At 22.8% G+C, this 21,373-nt stretch overlaps 1 protein-coding gene across 1 annotated transcript in view; it reads right to left on the minus strand.

Annotated features, from left to right (window-relative positions):
- LOC113556472 (monocarboxylate transporter 12-like) overlaps window positions 1–21,373 on the minus strand; it is a 57,533-nt gene that overhangs the window by 31,307 nt on the left and 4,853 nt on the right. Inside the window, exons 3-4 of the mRNA XM_026961433.1 lie at window positions 18,706–18,825; window positions 9,593–9,736 (exon numbers count right to left, since the gene is read on the minus strand). Coding sequence (XP_026817234.1) covers window positions 9,593–9,736; window positions 18,706–18,825 — 264 coding nt within the window. The remainder of the gene's footprint in view (window positions 1–9,592; window positions 9,737–18,705; window positions 18,826–21,373) is intronic.

Raw genomic sequence — 21,373 nt, forward strand, 5'->3', positions numbered from 1 at the left:
TTCTCTCTTAAAAGTGAACAACAGATAGTTTAAATTTCGACTGACACCGACTACATAAAAAATAAACATAATTATATGTTATCAAGATATCATGTTAAGCATTTATTTATACAGTACCTAGGTAAAATGATCGTTAAATACTAACAATTTTCACTCCTGTTAACCTAAGTCTCCCTTTATTGTACACCGCATCAACAATATAAAGTAAATAATCAAACTTTAAACAGTATTTTGAATAATTACAGATACAATATTATAATTAAATTAATAATTTCTACTCATTTTAAACGAATTGTCTATAGTAAAAATGTTTCATGGTATTAATTGTGAACATTTAAGTAGGTTATAGCTATTTATTATCCTATAACTTTACTTTTATATCTACTTATTACAGCGACTGATCAGTGATCATAAACAAATACCTACGAATTTATATTACTATATATATACATTAATTTATTAAACACATAAAGGTTATTTACAAGAGCTAGGTGTATACTATTAATTACGTAGACATTAGACGTTGAATACAAGAGCAAATTGATTACACAAATTGACATATTATTTATAACAGAAGAGTAAATATTGCAAATAGAATCAACAAATACATGAAAATAATTCTAATAAAGTTTTACACGATGGACTGGAAACCCAGAAATGTTGTAAGATATCTTATTTATGATAAAGCCGTTTTGTTTTTAACTCAATTAACTCCATAAAATAGACACATATACTTATATATGTTCTTTAACACTACAAGATCAAAATGCCCCCACAAATATTGAAAAAACAGAAATTTATTCCAAAAACTATGTTTTTTTAATTAATAAAAAATATTTTTTTAACATTTTAAATATTTTGCTAGATGAACGATAATTGATTGCTTGTATTTTTCCTTAATTTACTTATAACATTATATTTCATTATCTGATATATAATATATTATACAATATAAAAAAATTATAAAGGAATAATTCATAATGTATTAAGTTCATAAATTAATATTATAACTATTACCATCAAATAACAATATACAGAACATACTGTCTATACAGGCGCAATATTATTTTAATTAAAACAAATATATATATATATTAAAGAGCAGTACCTACAACTTTTATAGTTACATTTTTCAATAAACCACAGCATTTAAATTAATATACTTATACTACCTAATTCTTAATATAAAAATATTCCTAAAGAAAATAGTATAATTATAGGTTCTGTAGTAATTATAAAGAGAAAACACAATTTATACAATTTAAAGTAAATACTATTTTGGAGATAATTGAAATTAATTTTAAAGGTTCGTATTTATTACTTTTATCTATTAACTATTATTATTTGACATACTATGGTAATAAAAGAGTTTAATAGGTACAATATATAACTCAATAAAGATGTCACGTTTCAGGTATGACTTGAAAAATTATGAATATACATAATTTATAAAAATATTGATCTATACTCAATAAAATATTGAGTGTTTTAGGTTAATTTCCAATGATTAAATTCGTATTATAATCATATAATCATTATTTTTAAAATGTTTACACCTTTCTAAAAATAATGTATTCTGTCATAAACACAAATAATTATTCTAATAGAATTAGTTTATTACCTATTTATTGTTTTTTTACAAGTTTATTATAAATAAGTATCACTTGGTTATTTTTTCTCAATAGCCTTCAATACATACTCGTACGTATTACATAGTACCCACCAAAAATATCTAAGTTAATTTCCATTCGACACACATAATTAAGTATGATAATTAAAACATTCTATAAATGTATAAATTGTAAACTATGATGAAACGAAAAAAATTTCATATTATAGAGATAGTGTTAAATTAGAGAATATTGTTCATGTTCATGTAATGAAAATATTGTATTAATAATATGCCTGTTTAAATTATACACGTATTAACATTTACTACTATTTTAATAGGACGATAGCGACATAACATTTATGTTTAAATACATACACATGTAATAATATCTAATATACTATCTAAAAACGAAAAAAAATCATCTACAAATAAAAGGCTATAATATGATGTATAGTATATAGTTATATAGAATATATTGAAATAATTGTATTAGTTTTGTTAAATAATATTACTATTAAAGATAGTATTGTAATATATAACAAAACAATAAACGTAAATGCAATCTACTGCATTGATACACCATTTTAAATGTACAATAGGTATAATGTTTGATGTTTACCTTTACTAAATATTTCTGTAAAAATGTATAGTCATTCAAATTACTTATCGCTTTGTCAATCACGACGCATGATATTGTGAAATATTTATGATTTTAAACGGTTTAAAAATCCAACGGTCAAAATATCAACATAAGTATATTATATAACAAGAACATAATATTTTTTATAAGTTTAATAGAAAACCAACGAACAATAATTATTTAAAACGTAACGAAAATATTCTAAAACAGTATTCGATTTGTCTCATTTTGAAGGAACAAACACGTTGAGGATGTGGTAGAAAAATAAGCATATTGTTTGGTTAAATAAAACTACATGATGTATCATGAGTCATGGATTTGTATTTTATACTTTTTCGGCGATTTACTGTATGAAATAGAAAATCGTTTAACCCGTTAAACAACCTACGCCTTTCAATTATAAAATCGATAATAATTTTACCGAAGTTGAAGAGGAACGCACAAAACACATATAATAATAATAACAACTACAAGTTTGGATCATAAGGCATCAAGACTCCTTGTTCACGAGAATGAAGGAAGGATAATGTAACGATAGGTAGTACGTTACATACGTTTTAATTTGTAATATCATGTTTGCTAAATGCAGTTTAAACATATAACTGATTATAAATTATTGTATGTAATTGGGTATACTCGAAATTTACGTCAGGAACATTATATCATTTAAATAACAAGTAAAAGAAATAATAGTATTTTATTGAATTCATACTTTTATTATTAAAATGTAAAAAGAACAAATGATAGTTCTTATTAATAGTAATATAATACATATATGCATTATACAATATATACATTGTTATTGAACCATAATTATACGTACAGCTTTTATTCTTATAAGCATAAGTAGTTTTATCGCCAACTATAATTGTATTACTAGTCATTATATTGCTTCAATGTTCTTATTTTATATACTTCAAACCAATTATATGTTTAAATGTTTAATACTTATTAAGTTTAAAATGTTTTCTTTACATCACATTGTCGATTATATGTAATTTTATTATTTATTTTTGGTGTAGAACTATGCTTAGTGTGCTTAGATAGATTTTAATATGTATAGGTTATTATATACACACATGATAGTAATTTTAATTGATAACTTTTAGAATTTATTTTTAATTTTTCCAAGAAAAAGTAATACAATATTACAATATTACAAACTGAAAATAAAAAAAAAAAACAGGGAAAAATATTTAACTCTACTGTAAAGTAGGAGTGGAATGTATGTACCTCGTCATTGAATAAGCACTATAATGAATAACGTGTTAAATTTGAATTTAATAATAAATCATTATACATGATGAAAAACGTTTCTAAGCGAATATGGTAACCTACTGCAAGGTTACCAAACAATCAAGATATTAATAATATTCAAATTTTACAAAATTGTACTTAATTGTCATTTTTTTTTTTTAGTTTTAGTTTTTTCGAATATTGTAAACATTTTAGAACATTTTTTTAAAAAAAAAAATGTATTTTCAAACACATTAACATAAAAAAAATACAGCATTATAATCAATATACATTTATCGTTTCGCTCGGATATATACGGTAAATTTACGGTACAGCTATTTTTAGTAACAATTTTTACATATTTCTTTTTATAATAAAAAACAAGCAATACTCTATGCTAATCCTACATAAAATTCAATTTCCCACTGACTAACATTTTAATTTGATTTACTATAGTGTTATGTACACGTGTCACTACGTTATAATATTTTCAATAAATGTAGGTAATTTTGTCAATATTATACTTCGAAAATTAACTGTCTATAATGTGATTCTTATATTTATACAATTTTTAATAAGATCTGAATTTTGAATATCTATAACAATTAAATACACAATTTTTAATATTTATTATACATCAATCAATATTTATATTTTACTGCGAATTATAGTAGGTTTACCTATACTTAAAAAAAATAATGTTTTTTGATTAAATGCGTAATGTTGGAATTCGACAAGATATAAAAAGACCATAGTAATTAAGGATTAGTCAATAAAATGTACTATAATTATTTTTTAGATTCTGAATACATGATAAGTTATTGATAAAATATTTCGATTTTCAAAAAGGGGTAGTTTGGATCTAGTTTATAATATAGAGGTCAAACTTAAAAATTCCCAGTACTTATTTTTATAATCTAATTTTTGAAATTTTCTATTTTGTTTTTTTTTTATGTAACTCTTAAACAAATAACCATAAATCCTTGTAAATATTTTCAGAAAATGTTTATATCATCGTCTTTTATTTACAATAAAACTTTTTTAAGGTATTTCTAATTTGTATGCGTAATTTTTTTTGTATAAATGTCGATTAAAAATTATTTGCTAGGTAGAAATGCTTGAAAATTTATTACGAATTCCCCATAAAAAATAATTAGATTAGTATAAAAATATAAAAATAATTATACACGGGTAAAATTTTTTATATATATTTATAGTTAGAATTTTAACGAAAAACTAAATAAACGATAAATAACGATATATTAATTATTTTGTTATAATTTAAACATTTTTCGTGGGAACTTAAACTGTTATGTATTCTATATTATTATTAATTTTACTATATGCAATAACATTTTTGAAACCGTAAAAGTTGCAAAAAATTACAGGTTATTTTGTAATTAAAAATGAATAAAAACTTTTCTTTTTGTATTTAAGTTTTTAAAATTTAATACAAAATTCGTTATAAGTAGTTCATATTTGGAACCATAAAATATATGTATTTTATATTATTATTATGAATTTTACCATACGTCTATACGCAATAACATTTTTGGTTAATTTTAAATTATTATTTATTTACAGGTACCTACTATAAATCTATTTTTACTGTTTTACAAATACGGTATTTACAAAAAGATGTTATTAAATTGTATGTTTTAAGTTAATATAATATATGGTATAAATGTATAATATTATAATAATCAAATACTAATAAATACTAATAATATAAATAATATAATAAATGCAATATTTTCGGAAAAATTATAACAACTTACTATACACTAAAAGTAAAATAAATGATTGTAATAGCTATATCAAAAAAAATATATCACTTGGTGTATATGCAGATAGAACGTTTCCGCTCATAATCGTTTTTCGTAAGCAATTATCATACATCATTGAATTTAAATTTAACAGACCTATAATGGTGATCCACTTGACACCTAGTGTACAGCATTACCTACCTTTTTTATATTAATTTATTATTTGAAAAATGTCTTGTATAAAAATATTAACATAGTTTACTGTGTTTTAATTTACATAATAACTAAATTAATAAGTGTTTTAAATTTTAAAACAATACTAAATATAATATTTGTATGCCTATAAAAGTCTCAATATTTAGACCACATTTAATTAAAAATATTTATAATAGATCCAATATTATACTCTCGTAAAATTGTTACTAATAGATTAACATAAGATTCTTTTAATTGTTTTTAAAGATTAAAAGTCTTCTCTAGTTTCCCCAATCAATTCTAAACTTCTACAGAAGAAATATTTATTTTAGTTGACTATCCGCAGTGTAACGAATTACGGATGTGTAAAATAGATAATACATAATAATGCTTACTAAACAAATAAGTCATCAGCATATCCATTTATAGTATATATGTTACAAACAAAAATCGAAATCGGACAAAACACGATACTTGGACATAATATTATATTTCGGCTTTTGCCCAAACAAACCTAATATTGTGATCAACTTCATTTAGTCAAAACTGTAGTTACTTTTTATCGTAAGAATAAATTACGATTATTAATGACTATGTTATCGTATTTTATCTACTCGTTATATTATCATACTGAATATTTCTTATCTAACTAGTATAATATTTCTGACGGGAGGATAATAATTATATCATTATATTGTAAATTATAATTAATCATGTATGTAAGAACTCAAAATTATATTTTTGTTGTAATTTTATTATTAAATTGACTAACTTTTTTAATTCTTAAAATTAACATTATACCTAATAGGTACAATAATAATTTTATAATTATTTATGCATATTTACATATACACATAATATGAGACACGCCATAAGAAATACGATAGTCTTGGTAATCTGGAAAAAAACATACGAAAGTTGTTCGTAGCACTATAAAATAATTTAATTTTGACTATGCGTGTAATAATAAATATATCAACAGAAATAAATATTTGAACTCTTTTCTGAAGCTTGGTTTAAAATTTTAATTCAAAGAACCCTAAAAAAAGAAAACTCAAACTAAATTAACTATACATGCTTCTAACTAACGCTTCTAATATATTTACCGAACCCGGCTATAGTAGGTAATAGTAATAAACTTGTCTATAAATCCCAAAATGATTCAAAAAGAAGCATTTTAATATGTTTTATACTTATTTTTTAACTTGATAATAAATCATATCAGAAAATAAATCTAGGATAAAAAAATTTAAAAATAATAGGTTATAGCTTCTCATAATATCAAATCCTATAAGTTCACCTATGTATCTGAAGTCCTAATACAGTTATAGGTTATACCTAACCTTTATATAAATTATATGAAATATGTAATTAATATAATTATTATGTATTAAACTTATAGTAAAAAAAATATTAAAAATTTTACGAATACATCATATATAATATTAATAATACAATTAAAATTAAAATTAAATGTAAGTGTATACACCTATATTCTAGACTCTAGTGAGCTTATAATTTAGTCATAAATAAACTCAGTAAAGTCATTATTACGCCACGTTTGATTTTCTAACCTGTTGACACCCAATAAGTATTTCCATCGCCATTGTTAAATCGTCAACGCGATACAATACTATTGTCTACTACGAATTAACATCCTAAAACATATTTTTATCGATCAAGTATTTGAAGTATGTAAGAAATATTATTAATATAATATATATTTTTAATGGATTTTAATGATCTATCATTGTCCGTTACACAATACTATTATAAACGGCTATATAATATACACACACACCAGCACCTACACAAATAAAAGAGAATAATGAACATATATTTTTTTTAAATATTGTGCTACAAATCTCGAGTAGTAGATATAATTAATAATAATTTAATCGATCAACAGATCAACTACACATCATAATGCCTTAGTAATGATTAGTAATCGGACTGTCGTGGAACACATAATATTTTATCCCGTTTAAAGCTGTGTGTAATCAAACGGTGAACAGTTACAACGTAGTCCGAATATTATACCAAGCGTACGGCGCGATAATGGCAACACGCCCAATTTAGACGCGCGTGGACGTAAAAAACCACGATGGCAAACTGGCTAAACATTTAGTCTCAACGGCGAACACACAATATACGAGTACATAGTAAGTATGCTGCTGTGCAGCGCCACCCCACACGAGATACACCCAAATATGACTAGTTTAATTATTACACAACTGTAATAAATAATATAATATCCATAGTACCTATGACATGATTGTCTCAAATCAAACAGCAGCAGTACGCTCCGAATTCCGAAGTTCGAAAAATAGATTGCTTTCTTACCCACACAAAACGCTTATTACACTTACACTATAATAATATTATCCTTCTTATTTATACATGTGTAATATTATTGTGTTATCGAAATATCGAAAAAAAAATAATACGCTTTAGGCGATTATAATTTTAAATTATCATTGCAAAAATTTATCATCCAAGGCTACTACTAATAATAATAATAACACCCGACAACAATATTGTCTAGTATATTATATAAATAATTATTATGTCTTTTTGTATTTACATCAATAATAATTATCATTTGTTGTACAAAATTATTATTTTACTACCGATATTACAGTGGTGGGGAATTAATTAGTGAAATATAATTGTTCGCGTAAACAACCAGCTTATACTAAAACGAGTAAGTATATAAATTTAACAATTATATATTTCAACAGATTAATGAGCGTGCGCGGTCAATGTTGGATTATATGGGAACTTATGTAATGCGTTTATTGTTATGTTATTTTTCCGAAACGTTTCAATTAACTTACTGCATTACCGGTTTCGTACACTTTCGTACAATCTTTTATCTACCTGCTAATAGTTTTTTTTTATATTTACGGCACCCCAACTTAAAATAAGAAAATATAATGGCTCCAAAAAAGTTATTATCACATTGGTTTTTATAAAAACGTAGTAAAAAAAAATACAAACAAAAAATGTTTTTAATTATTTCATAAAAATACGATACGATATATAAAAAAAAAACACAAATTAAATATTAATTTATAATTAACAAAAATAATGTTAATATTTAGATATGTAGTACCTAGTATTAGTTTCCCTAGAAATTAAAAATTAAATTAATTAAAAAAGTAAAAATGTTTTTAATTAACCAATGAAAGTTTAAATAATTTAATGTTTGACAATTATCTATGAATAACACAGATAAACGAAAAAAAAAATAAAAGTATTTATATTTCATGCAAAAAAATTTTTGTTGAAAAATAATCTCTTTTTTAATAAAAAATAAAAATGAAAATAAATATAAATTTAGTGTTTTTTAAAAATAGTAAGTATAGGTATTCGAATTTAAAACATACAACACATTGTATTTTTCAAAATATTTTTAAGATATTAAAATTTGAATAAATATTTGGTCATAGTCTATGCCACTATCTAGGAATATTTATTTATTTTATTTTGGTATAAGAACTAAGAATACATTTCTCAGCATCATGCATATACATATTACAGGTACTATTCGAAGTACGAAGATTCGTTAAGAGAAAATAGCATAGTATACACAACGATATTAAAGTACGGATGTATAAGCTAAACTAAATTAGCAACTCCCGATAAAAAATAATACAACTTAATTTAGAGATCCTCCACCATTGTTTTTAATTGGAAAAAATGTCCATGGTTATAAAAAATGCCAACTATTTAGTTAATATACTAAAAAACCAAATATATATATATATTACATATTAAATATCCATCTGTAAAATCAACAACCGGAAAAAAAGTGAAATATAAAATTTATTTGATAACACACGTTACTTATATACATTTAAAGTAAAGTTTAGAAGTCTGCGTATTTAAGTGATAGTAATAAATACATACAACCTTCCTATTATAATATTTTTTTAATGTAGTTGTATTAATATATCCGTTGTAACCTATTTTAATCTTTTAGTTTTTATTTTTTTATTAAATATTAATATTCAGTCAAATTATCGAAGCCTTTCAAAAACATTACACAATTACCGTGACTTATAAAATTATTTTATAGTATTGTTTAACAATTGCAGCTTCATATAATACAAGTATAAGAAAACAAAACTATTAATTTACCTGTTCCTATTCCGATAGTTATGTATAGAATTAATACACTGTTGGCAAATACACTGGCCATCAAGCAAATACTCGCAAGTATGGCTCCTGCAATGGTCACTACACGACAACCGTATTTGTTTACGAAAATACTGGCGATGGGTCCTGTAAAAAGAAATCATACAATTTATATTAGATCATTCGCCTTTCAAAAATAAATATTTCACGCGGTTAATTTATACGTTAACAACAATTAAAAAAAATAAGCTACTAACTTAAAAATACTTAAATATACTATTAACTAGGTACTTCAACGATTGGAATTATTCTTTTGTTTAAATCAGATAGGTTTAGGGATTAAAATGCGGTGTTGCCAATATAATATAAAGGTCATATCTAGGTAAGGTTAACTAAAAATGCTAGTTAATCATGTTGTTAAATTATCTTTCGAGTTAAGACATACATCATTATTCGTGGGTCATTAAATCGTCACCCCGATCATCACCACTCTTATGAAATCACACCATTTGCATAGTGATTAATAATTTAAAGCAGCAAGTGCATAATAATATCCTACATTATGTTGGTTTAATAAATAAAGTCCGAGAAATAATGTACGTTTATGCGACAAATCAAAAAAGAAAAAATAATTTTGTTGCATTGTCTCTTTGTCTACATGAATTCCACTCATACTCAAATATGGCGTTCGTCCAGAAAATTATGAATGTATTTAATAGTTTTTATTGAAGAGCTGACAATCATTCTACGGTAGTGTCAGCTTATAACACTAATAGTTTAAATAACTGTGTTTTCCTTGTATTATTGCAACTGAGGTATAATTTGAATACCTAGTCAAATCTACATTACTCAGCCCACTGTTTGTAGACAAAGATGTATAAATATATTATACGCATGATTACGTGAATATTAGTTACATGTAAACAAGCACAGTACCGTCAGTACCTACTATTATAAGAATACGAGTATATAGTAGGTACCTATAACAAATAATATTATTCTTAATCATTCCCTTTTAAAATTAATATATTTTTTTTTTGTCAGTGATATGAAATGCAGCATCGTATCATAACCTTCCGACCAAGAAAATTATAAATTACATTTATTTCTTTAATGACAAAAATAAATGCACAATTTCACTACTATATAATAATAAAATGTATACAGGTTTCATTTTATTGAAAAAAAAACTTTTAAATCTTAAACATAAATTAATGTTCGCTACATAATAATGTATATATAAAAAAAAAAATAATAATTTTACATAACGAGTTTATAAATTATAGTTCATCTGTTAATGTAGACCTCACTGAATACTTGTTTTAAATTATTTAATTTCCCCGAATGTAACAAAGGACTTAAGTTATGGTTTCTATACTTATATTACTAAAGTATATAAATACATGATATTATATAATTAATATCGTATTCATTAAAATTAGATGCATAGTTATAGTTCAAATGACGTGTTGATATATAAAAAAATAAATAAACGAACAAATAAATAGATAGACACTAGGTACTAGGTAGGTAATAAACAATGAAATTACAGTGTTTAAAATTAGTTTGACATATACCATTGGCTACGGTTATTAATAATAACATTAAAATAACAATAACATAATTTGAATAGTGGCCATTAAAAACGTGTATATATTTATATACATATTTGTTGTAACAATACATATCACACAAAACGACAAAAACGTTGAAAGAAAATTAAACTTTAATTTAAATATTTTCAGGTGTACAATGATAGTATCGTATGCATTAGTATAGGTATATTTACAATTTATTGTACAAAATCGATCGATAAGCGATTAAAAATGTAATCTATAGATATGTACGAGTATATAATTGGTATTCTTGATTCAAACAAATGAAGAAGAGTTCAAGGCTCGAGTTTTTACAAAATATGCATACAAGGTACTCGTAAAAATATGTGTAGAGGTTAATTTGTAGGAATACACAATTAAATTGGATACACTACAAGCATTGTAAGATGACTTTTTTTCCGACAAATGTCAAACATTGATTATTATAGATATTTAATACATTTGGATAGTATGTAGGTAATGAATGAGTATACAATAAACCTATGCACAATTGTCTGACAAATAAACATTTCAATAATTGACCAAGAAATAATTAGCTGTCAGCGATAATATTATGCCAAACAGAATAATTAGATGTTATATTATGAAAAAGATGACAGTGCCAGAATATTAGTATGCTACTCCTATTTTTAATTTGATGGCAGCAATTGTCAAAATATTTGAAAACAGTTATTGGTTTTCCTATAAAATGATCTCTTAAAAGGAAATTAAGGGTAACTAATATAAAGGAAACCATATAAAATCCATATCAAACCTTTTGTGGCAATTAATCACAAATAAATTTTTATATTTTCATGAATATTTCTTATTTTGTGTAAACAAATTATATTTACAATCAAACAAAATAAATAGATAAAATTTTAACATTTATTACCATACTACCAAAAATTGTTAATGTATGATATATTTTGTCTTTAAACATAAAAAATATGTATTTAATTTGATGTTAATAATTATCGTTAACACTTAAAATAGTATGAAGATATTAAATTAAAAAATATAAGTGATTATTTTAACGCAGTTTTTTAAGCTTTATTCAAATTAAAAACAGCTCATTTTTTAATAACGTTTAATTGATATATTTTAATTATTGTTAAATTATTCATTTAGACAAATTATAAAGGCATTACTTCTATTACTATCTACAATATTACTCAAAGCTCAAAAGTTGTAACTATTAAAATTTAATGAAAATAATAAGCAACCAAGAGATAAGATAACTGCTAGGTTAATATTAATCTTGTGTGTTAACAAGTGTATGTAATTGACAATTTGAGACATAGTTGAATATATCCAATCTACGTATTTTATAATGTGATGAATATGTCCAAATTGTATATTATTTATTTAATTTATAATACAGAAAAGTTTTGTGCAAACAGATAAATAATGTATAATACATATATTATCAGATTTAAATGAAATGTCATATTATTTTCAAGTGAAAATGTTAAAAAAACTAGATTCATTCTGATATATTTCAATATAAGCAAAATACTATCAAAGATTAAAATTGTTAAGATAGATTTTTATAAAAGCATGTATGACATATTTTAAAAAAACCTAAATAATATGCAATACCATTATATTTTTAAATTCTGAGCAAAAAGATAAATGTACCAATTGACTAATACAAAAATTACAAACTATAAGTATTTTATAGTAAAAAATTTATAAAAAAATCAATTTTTATTGTCAACATTTTAAAATATTATAATATATTCTTTATAAGTATTTTATAGTAAAACTAAAAAATCTAAAAAATAAACAAATAATAATTTTTATAAAAATTTGAAGTTCAAATTTGAACAAAATTACGTGTTTTAATAACGATGAATAAAGTTGTTTATTATTTAAATATAAATCAAAAACATCATTCGGAGAATTTAGAGCTTATACGTATTATATTATTATACATTTTACTGTACGCAATAACATTTTTATTTTATTTCATTTCATGATATTATATATATATTTATACTAAGAATTAACTTTTACTGTTTTACGGTGTTTACAGAATGATGTAATTAAATTTTAAGTTATATAGTTGATAAAATATATACTATAATAATAATAAAAATAAAAAAAAACATATCAACCTACTGGTCCTACTGAAACACTATAAGTAAAATAAATAATTTGAATAGCTATATCAAAAAACTTAACATGAAATATACTTAGTATTTAGTAATATATGCTCAATTGATTGTCTCATCTCAGAATCGTTTTTAATATACAATGTTCAATCGTTGAATTCAAATTTAACACCAATAACCCACTCAACACCTAACATACAGCAGAGTGGTACCTACTTGCTTACCTTTTTTTTAAAATAAACACTATTGGTTGGAAAAAGCTACAGTCATTCATTTTAAGAGCGGTTTTTGGTAGAAAATGTAATTTAGTTTGTACTTCTAAGAAATCAACATTGAAAATTCCCAGAATTTTCCATAATAATCGAGAAAAATAAATAAAAAATTAAGATAAATTTGATTTTGTTCTTTTTATGTAACTCAAAAACGAATACGAATACATACATAAAAAAAAACATAGACACTTGAATTTTTAACCAAATAGTATATCTTTTATATACATAATAATTAATAATATTTTTAAAATATTTTTACTTTTTTATGACCAGAATAATTTTTAAAAAAATATTCATTGAATTATTAACGATATAAAATTTGTCTTTGAAAATGTAATACTAAGTTTTTCATATGCCAATTAAAAATGTTGAAAATGCATAACCACAATATTTGTTTATAATTGTTGGATGTTAGAGTTTTGATAAATTTTGAACACACCAAAGTTTATATTCAAAAAAATCCAAACCAATTAGTTAGCATAAAAATTATTAATATCCATATATATTAATATTACTATATATTTTATTGTCGATAACAAAAATAATAATAGATATACCTAGTGATGGTTAAGTTTCAAAATATAACCATCACTCTTTATTTTGCTATATTCAATTTTTCAGATTATATTTAATATTCATGTATATTTTATTTACTTTTTTCTATCTACTGAAATCAATAAAATAAACGTATAATGTGTAATGTAACTAAAATAAAAACTAAAAATACAAATAAAATGTAGGTACAAAGTAATAACAATTTGTTATTGTTTTATTCGAATATTTCATAATGACTTGATAATACGTACGAAATACAACTTGATTTAACCATATACATTTTTGTACATTCGAAACAAACTACTAAGATATCCGACTTAGCGGATCAATAAAAGAAACTTGGAAAAATATATAACTTTGCTTACTTCTACGAATTGTATTTTTTGTTTTACTAATAAAATATGTGTATATACAGTTTAGTTAAGCTTATATAAATTGAAAGGTTTGTTAAATATTAGAATACAACATGCTTACAATTTACAAGGTTTATACCTACGTACAAATACAAGTTTATTTCATATAAACTAGGTAGCATAATTACCATATAAGGTTTAAGACTTTTGTAGGCAGTATAGTTGTATGCGATTACAATTACAAGTTCAGAAACTTCAATATGCATTTTACTTAATATTACTTAATATACCTAATTTAAAATAAAACTTTTACGTTATTAATAACATTAAAAATAATTAATATGGTCTTCTATATAAACATTTTAAATTCGAATTTTGATGGACTTTGAAAATATTGAACATTATTTTTGATTTTAATTCATAAAAAATTTTATTTTATACCGAAAATTTTAAATTTAATAAAATATTCCTCAAACATTTTTCTACCAATAATAAAATAAAATGTCTTTACCTACCCAATTCACATTCATTTTTTATAAGTTTTTGACGTTAATATTTTTACGGCATTATTGGATATTTGTAAAATAACTATTTCTCCTAAATCAATTTTTGATATATTTTTAACTATAAATACTGGAAATTATCACAGTACATTTATATTATCATTTTTACACATGGCATAATATTTGTTTTTAATATTTCAATTCTTTTAGAGCTATTTATAGACTTTAAAATTTTGATTTTCTTTTTTCTGAATGGCGGTAAAAAAAATTCTTTAGATCAAAACATTTGACAATTTAATACAAAGTTATCATAAATTGATATTTTAAATATTTAAAGGAATCAAATATACATATTATACGCATATTTTATTTATAAATATTTAAAGTTCAAATTTTTACATATTAACTCGTCCAAATCATTACGGAAATTTGCAAATAAATATGTAGTTAAAAATAAACACAATTTTCAATTTTTATAGGTAAGGATTTAAAATTTAATACAACGTTTCACATAAGTAATTCATAATATTTAATCAAATAATTTAAAAACATTATTAATACTGTTATTCATTATAGAAATTTTAAATTCAAATTTGAACATAATTAGATATTTGAACTAAGAATAATAATCGTTTTTGTAAGTAATGATTTATCATTACTTTCAAATTTAATACTTATTACAGTGACTTACTCCTCAATGACGAGTCTCACTCGCTATCTACAGTAGAGTAATTACCTACTTTCCCCCCTTTTTTTTATTAATTGTTACTACCAAAAAGATATATCTACCTTCACATTTATTATTTTAAACACCAAAATAAATTACCCACAATTGATGTTAGAAATCCATGATGTTTAATATCATTTCAACTAATTGTATATGCATTATAATTTAATTGTATTATACTATTATAATTATACATGGCATAATATAATATCTATTTTATACGTTAAGTATACAATAATATATTTATAATCAAAACTAATAGATTATATAATTCTTGATACAAACATGTTTTATTTTTGTATTAAATCTTATAATACATCTTTTATAATGTATAAAATAACAATGTGTTCAACATGAATATATAATTAGATCATAAACGGCCAATATATATATTTTTTAATAAATACGCGATGAAATGAATAAAGTGAACACGGGTCAGAACAAAATTAATTTCTAGCTCCGTTAAAGTATTACCAATTATGAACACATAATCTTTTATGGACTTGTGTACATGATTTTATTAGATAACCTTAAGCTCTATAATTGTAGCTTTAATAAATATCAATTCTATACGTGTTCTATTTATATAGAATACATATTATAAATATTACAACTATGAATATATCTTTTTTAAATTATTAGAGGTACACTGTAATTTTATTAGTCCAGTTAAAAATCGATAGTGTAGGTATCCGTGAAAAAATAATTACGTCAAATTTATTGAAACGACTTAACATCGATTAGTAATTATTTTAAAACTCAAAAATATTTGGTCGGTGAACATAAAATAAAATTAAAATTGCTTATAGATATACTTAATTTTACTTATACTTAAATAATCAAGTCGCAAATATAGCTGTTAATCCACATTTATAAAATATATAATTGTATACGAATATACATTATAATTTATATTTGTTTAGATATTGTTATAACACCTATTATAAAGCAATAGCTCCATTTCCTGCAGTATGTGCATCGTGTATAATATATTATTTATACATAATATATTAATATATTACTATCTCCACTACATTCACGCGGTTTATACAACGGAACCAGCGTGCGCATGTCGTGCAACCATTATTATTATTATTATTATTAGTCTTGGGAAAATATTAACTTTAGATTAAAACACAGATATCATTTTGTGCATCACCCATGAAAGATTATTTAATTAAAATGGGATTTTCATAAAAATGTATTCAAATACAAATATAATAATGTACAGCAATATTCTTACGATTTAAACTTCAAATATACTTTTTTATTTTTACTTCAGTTAAATCTACATCATATTTTGTTGCATAAGAATATAGGAGTATGAACATATAATATTATACTTACATGACTATACAATTGTTTTTAGTCTAAGGATAAATACCGTCGAAACACATGGTTTGCATGCACTAGTGTTTAGGAATTTGGCGCCCTGTGGCAGTACAAAAACTAATCACTCACAATCCATCTCTTCAAAACAATAAATAAGAAAAAAAATAAGAGAAAGAACCGATCGCGATGTGTTTAAATTCGAATTTTATTACGATGATAAATATATAATATATCCTAACCTATATTATAATACAAGTATAATATACCGTCTACATCTTAATAGCCGTACCGCCTGAGGCATATGCAGTGTGCACTATAAAATCAGAGTACTCCTTCTAAGCATGCGCAGGGCGCTTAGTCCTGTTCAGATTCATATTGGATATTTCTACTAGTATTTTATATGCAATATATTATACAAGAATGTCAAATAACTTATACTAGATAAACTAATAAGAAATACATATTATATGTACTCGAGAATGGATACGAATAACATTTGTAGTACGTATGAGTGGTAGTGAAGTACACATTATAAAATTAATATAATTTTTTTATAATGTATATTAAATATTTATTATATCATAAACTAGCATGTGAAATTAAACAAGTCAATGATTAATGTCGACGAACATCTTGCGATGCGAAATCATGATATAAAAAAACTAATCAAGCATCGAATGTTTAATCATTTTATTTAATTTGAAAAGTGAGCACATTAGTACACGCGGTTTACACTAGTTTTCACGCGACAGGCGATCGAAAGAGAGAGAAAACTAATATTTTAAATAAGACCAATAATTGTGGCAGTTGAGAATATATAGTTGTTCTTTTAAGCAACACCGAACAAAAATAATCATATTACAAGCTGAATACACATATAAAATAAAGAGTGAGCTGAGATTAAGAGTAAAACAAAATCGTACATTTGTTAAAAATGCAGTATATTAATTACATAGGTACTAGGTACTAGGTACTAGGTAGTAGTATTATAGAATTATAACACAATAAAATGCATATACTAAATTTAAAACTTAATAATTGGCAATTGAAAATTGTATCGAAACAATAATAAACTATCTATATTGTATCATGCATAGGAAATAACAAATAAGTAAATAATTAATTCCTATAAATATACTAGTCATCCCCGCACTTATTATTTCTATCTCACTAACACATAGTATACCAATATTTAGGTCCAGTAGTTCAAATTTTGTGTAATTAATTTAATATTAGGTTGAATTGATTTATTTTCAAGCTTAAAGGTAAGAAAATATTCTGTATTATAACAGTAATAAAAATGCAATGCAATATCTGTAATTCAGAAATATCATATCTTATTGTAGAGTAAAATTTAAAATAAATTCACATTCCACAAACACAAGGCATAATATTTTATATTTTATGTATGATAATTTTACTTTCAAAGGTCATATATAATATCTAGGTATTATTATAAATTTATTTTGTGATATTTATTTTACTTTTATATTATCTTTATGATAATTAAGTACATAAAAAGTTCTTTTAGCATAAAAACTAAAATAATAAACATACTGTGATACTATTTTACAATTTTATCAATTTGATAATTTCCTAATGAAAGTAACTTAAATCTATTTTCAAATTATTTAATATGTATTTAAAATATTAAACTGTTACCTGAGCATAATGTAACTCCAACCAATAAAGATGCGATCCACGCAGTTGCCCCTTTACTTTCTTTAAAAACGTCTAAGAATTCTGTGTATAGAACGCCAAACGAATAAGTGACTCCATCAGCTAAAAAAAAATTAAACGGATAACATCAATTATTATTATTTATTAAGTACCTACTTTGTTTGATTTTTTTTTTGTTTTTTTAATAACTGTTTCCAACAACAATAATTTACAATTGTAACTTTATGAAAACAATCATTTGAAATCAAAAATCGAAATCATTAATAAAATGTTAGTGTTTTGAAATTTAATACATAAAATGTAATTTATTTTATCATTGTTATTATTCTTTGTTACTAAAAATGGTTTTAGATTTAATTTAGAGATTTGTTGTTTAAAAACATATGTATTATAATTTATCACAATATAATAGTAAACATGAAAAAACGTTTGAATTCACTTATGTAATATAAAAAAAATATCAGAAAGATGCCTAACTGTTTTTTTAGTAAAAAGTTAATTTTTTATGTCATGCTATAAATAATCACAAAGAATAAAATATTAATAGGCAGTATTTTCTTAATAATTCTATTATTTGCTGTTATACAAGAATTATAGTTATTTACAAAATAGAATATCAATTATTCCCAGTACATTTTCTAACAACAAAAAAATAATAATTTATTTTATAAAAATAAATAATTACTCAAATCTAATTTAATTACACTACTTTTAATTGTCTGAAGAATATAAGCCATTACTTATTATTTATTACTATTCCTTATTAGCAGGATACAGGTCTTAAAGCATTAGTTTATTTTTTAGCTAAATATAAAATATAACAGACTGCTATCGCAATTTCAGTCATGTTACCTCAAATTATATTCAAGTTACTTTAAGTTATGCACTTTTAAATATGAAGTTTTTAAGTGCTTAATTTAGCTTGTTTTTGCAATTTTTAACTTTATACTAGTATGTATTTTAAGAATATAAATTTAAATCTTCTATGAAGTTATTGGGCCTCACTGATTCAAACTGTATTGGAGGCCCAGGATTATCTACATATTGTGCAATTAAATACTTAATATTTTTTAATATAGTAAGAAAAACATGACATTTTTTGAAAAAATTTTGTTTTTAAATTTTTAGAAGTTTAAAGTGGTGTCTATTTTTTTATTATATGATTTTTTTTTATAGTATAGTGATTTTATAGTGATTTTCTAAGCGCTTACTTAAACTATTTTAGATGCTTTAAACAGTTGAAACACCAAACCCTACTCATTAATTATTAGTTATTAGTAAAATTAATAATTTTAAAATATAATAATAAATTTATATGTATTTTTAGATTCTAAGTAGAGCAGGAAATATCAATATATAGGTACTTTATAATAATAAACTTAATAATATACTTTCCAACCTTTTATGAAATAGTATAAATGATTAATATTTCATGTACATTGAACCTAACCCATTATAATAATATTAATTATGAGTAAATAATATAGGTCCATCATGAAATTTATAGGAGCTAGAACAGAAGAGGCTTGCATTTTTCTTTCAATCATACAATTATTTTCAATAAGAACATAAATAATGTATTATTAATAAAATAGTTAATAATGATGCAGCAATTTAAAATTTAACCTAACCAAAATCAAAAAGTATTTGATACTTAATAATATTTCTTTATTAGTTATTTTATTAAGGCAAAATAATATTATTTTTAACAACAAAAATTATATGTCCACGACTTTAATACTAAATACTCAATATTTATACACTGCATTGTTAATGAATACATTTATTATAAAGATATAAAAATCAACCAATTTGAATTTTTATTATTGAAGACTAGTTTCCATCTAGATATTAATATACTAAGAATGAATGATAATGTTAATTTAAAATTGTTCTCAACAGTAGGTATTAGAAAGAAAACTGCAATTATAAGTTTAAGTACCACTTAAGATAAAATATTTAAATATTAAAATTAATTTGATTTATTAGCAATCTAAAATAAGAATTCTTTAAAAAAAGATGTATTTCATTATTTATATTTTAGCATACAGTATACACTAAAATATAGATACTGTATAAAATGATAAATTAGTACAGCCAAGTACTATATTTTACATAGAATCTGTATTAAATAAATTTCATAAGATCTTACCTATATCAACTATCAAGGATATATCTATTGCCTGCCTTAAATATTTTCTTTAGAAAATTATTTAGTATACTTCAATTACAATCTAAATAATTAAAATTTTGAAGTATTATACAATTGATTGTATGTCATTAATGTAATACCTAATTATGTTAGTATCTTTTTAAATTTTTCTTTTACTCGCTATCATATTTAAATAAATAAATTATTTGAAGTAGCATAGCGGAATAGTGGAATAGTATAAATAAAAATTTCAAATGAATTAATCTAAAAATAAATGAATAAATAAATAATATAATAATTTAAATCGTTAAAAATTTATTAGATTGTCAAAACATCTACCTATGCAATTTTAAACAATCAAAATGTATAATTATTATTTATGTTTTAATCATCAACTATAACCAAGTGTATAAAATAATAGCTATATTAGTTAATTTGTACAAGATAACAAATAAAATGACTTGGTATATAAAAAATAAAAATAATGGATATAAATAG

This window comes from Rhopalosiphum maidis, chromosome 3 (assembly GCF_003676215.2).
Source record: "Rhopalosiphum maidis isolate BTI-1 chromosome 3, ASM367621v3, whole genome shotgun sequence".
Lineage (NCBI taxonomy): Eukaryota > Metazoa > Arthropoda > Insecta > Hemiptera > Aphididae > Rhopalosiphum > Rhopalosiphum maidis.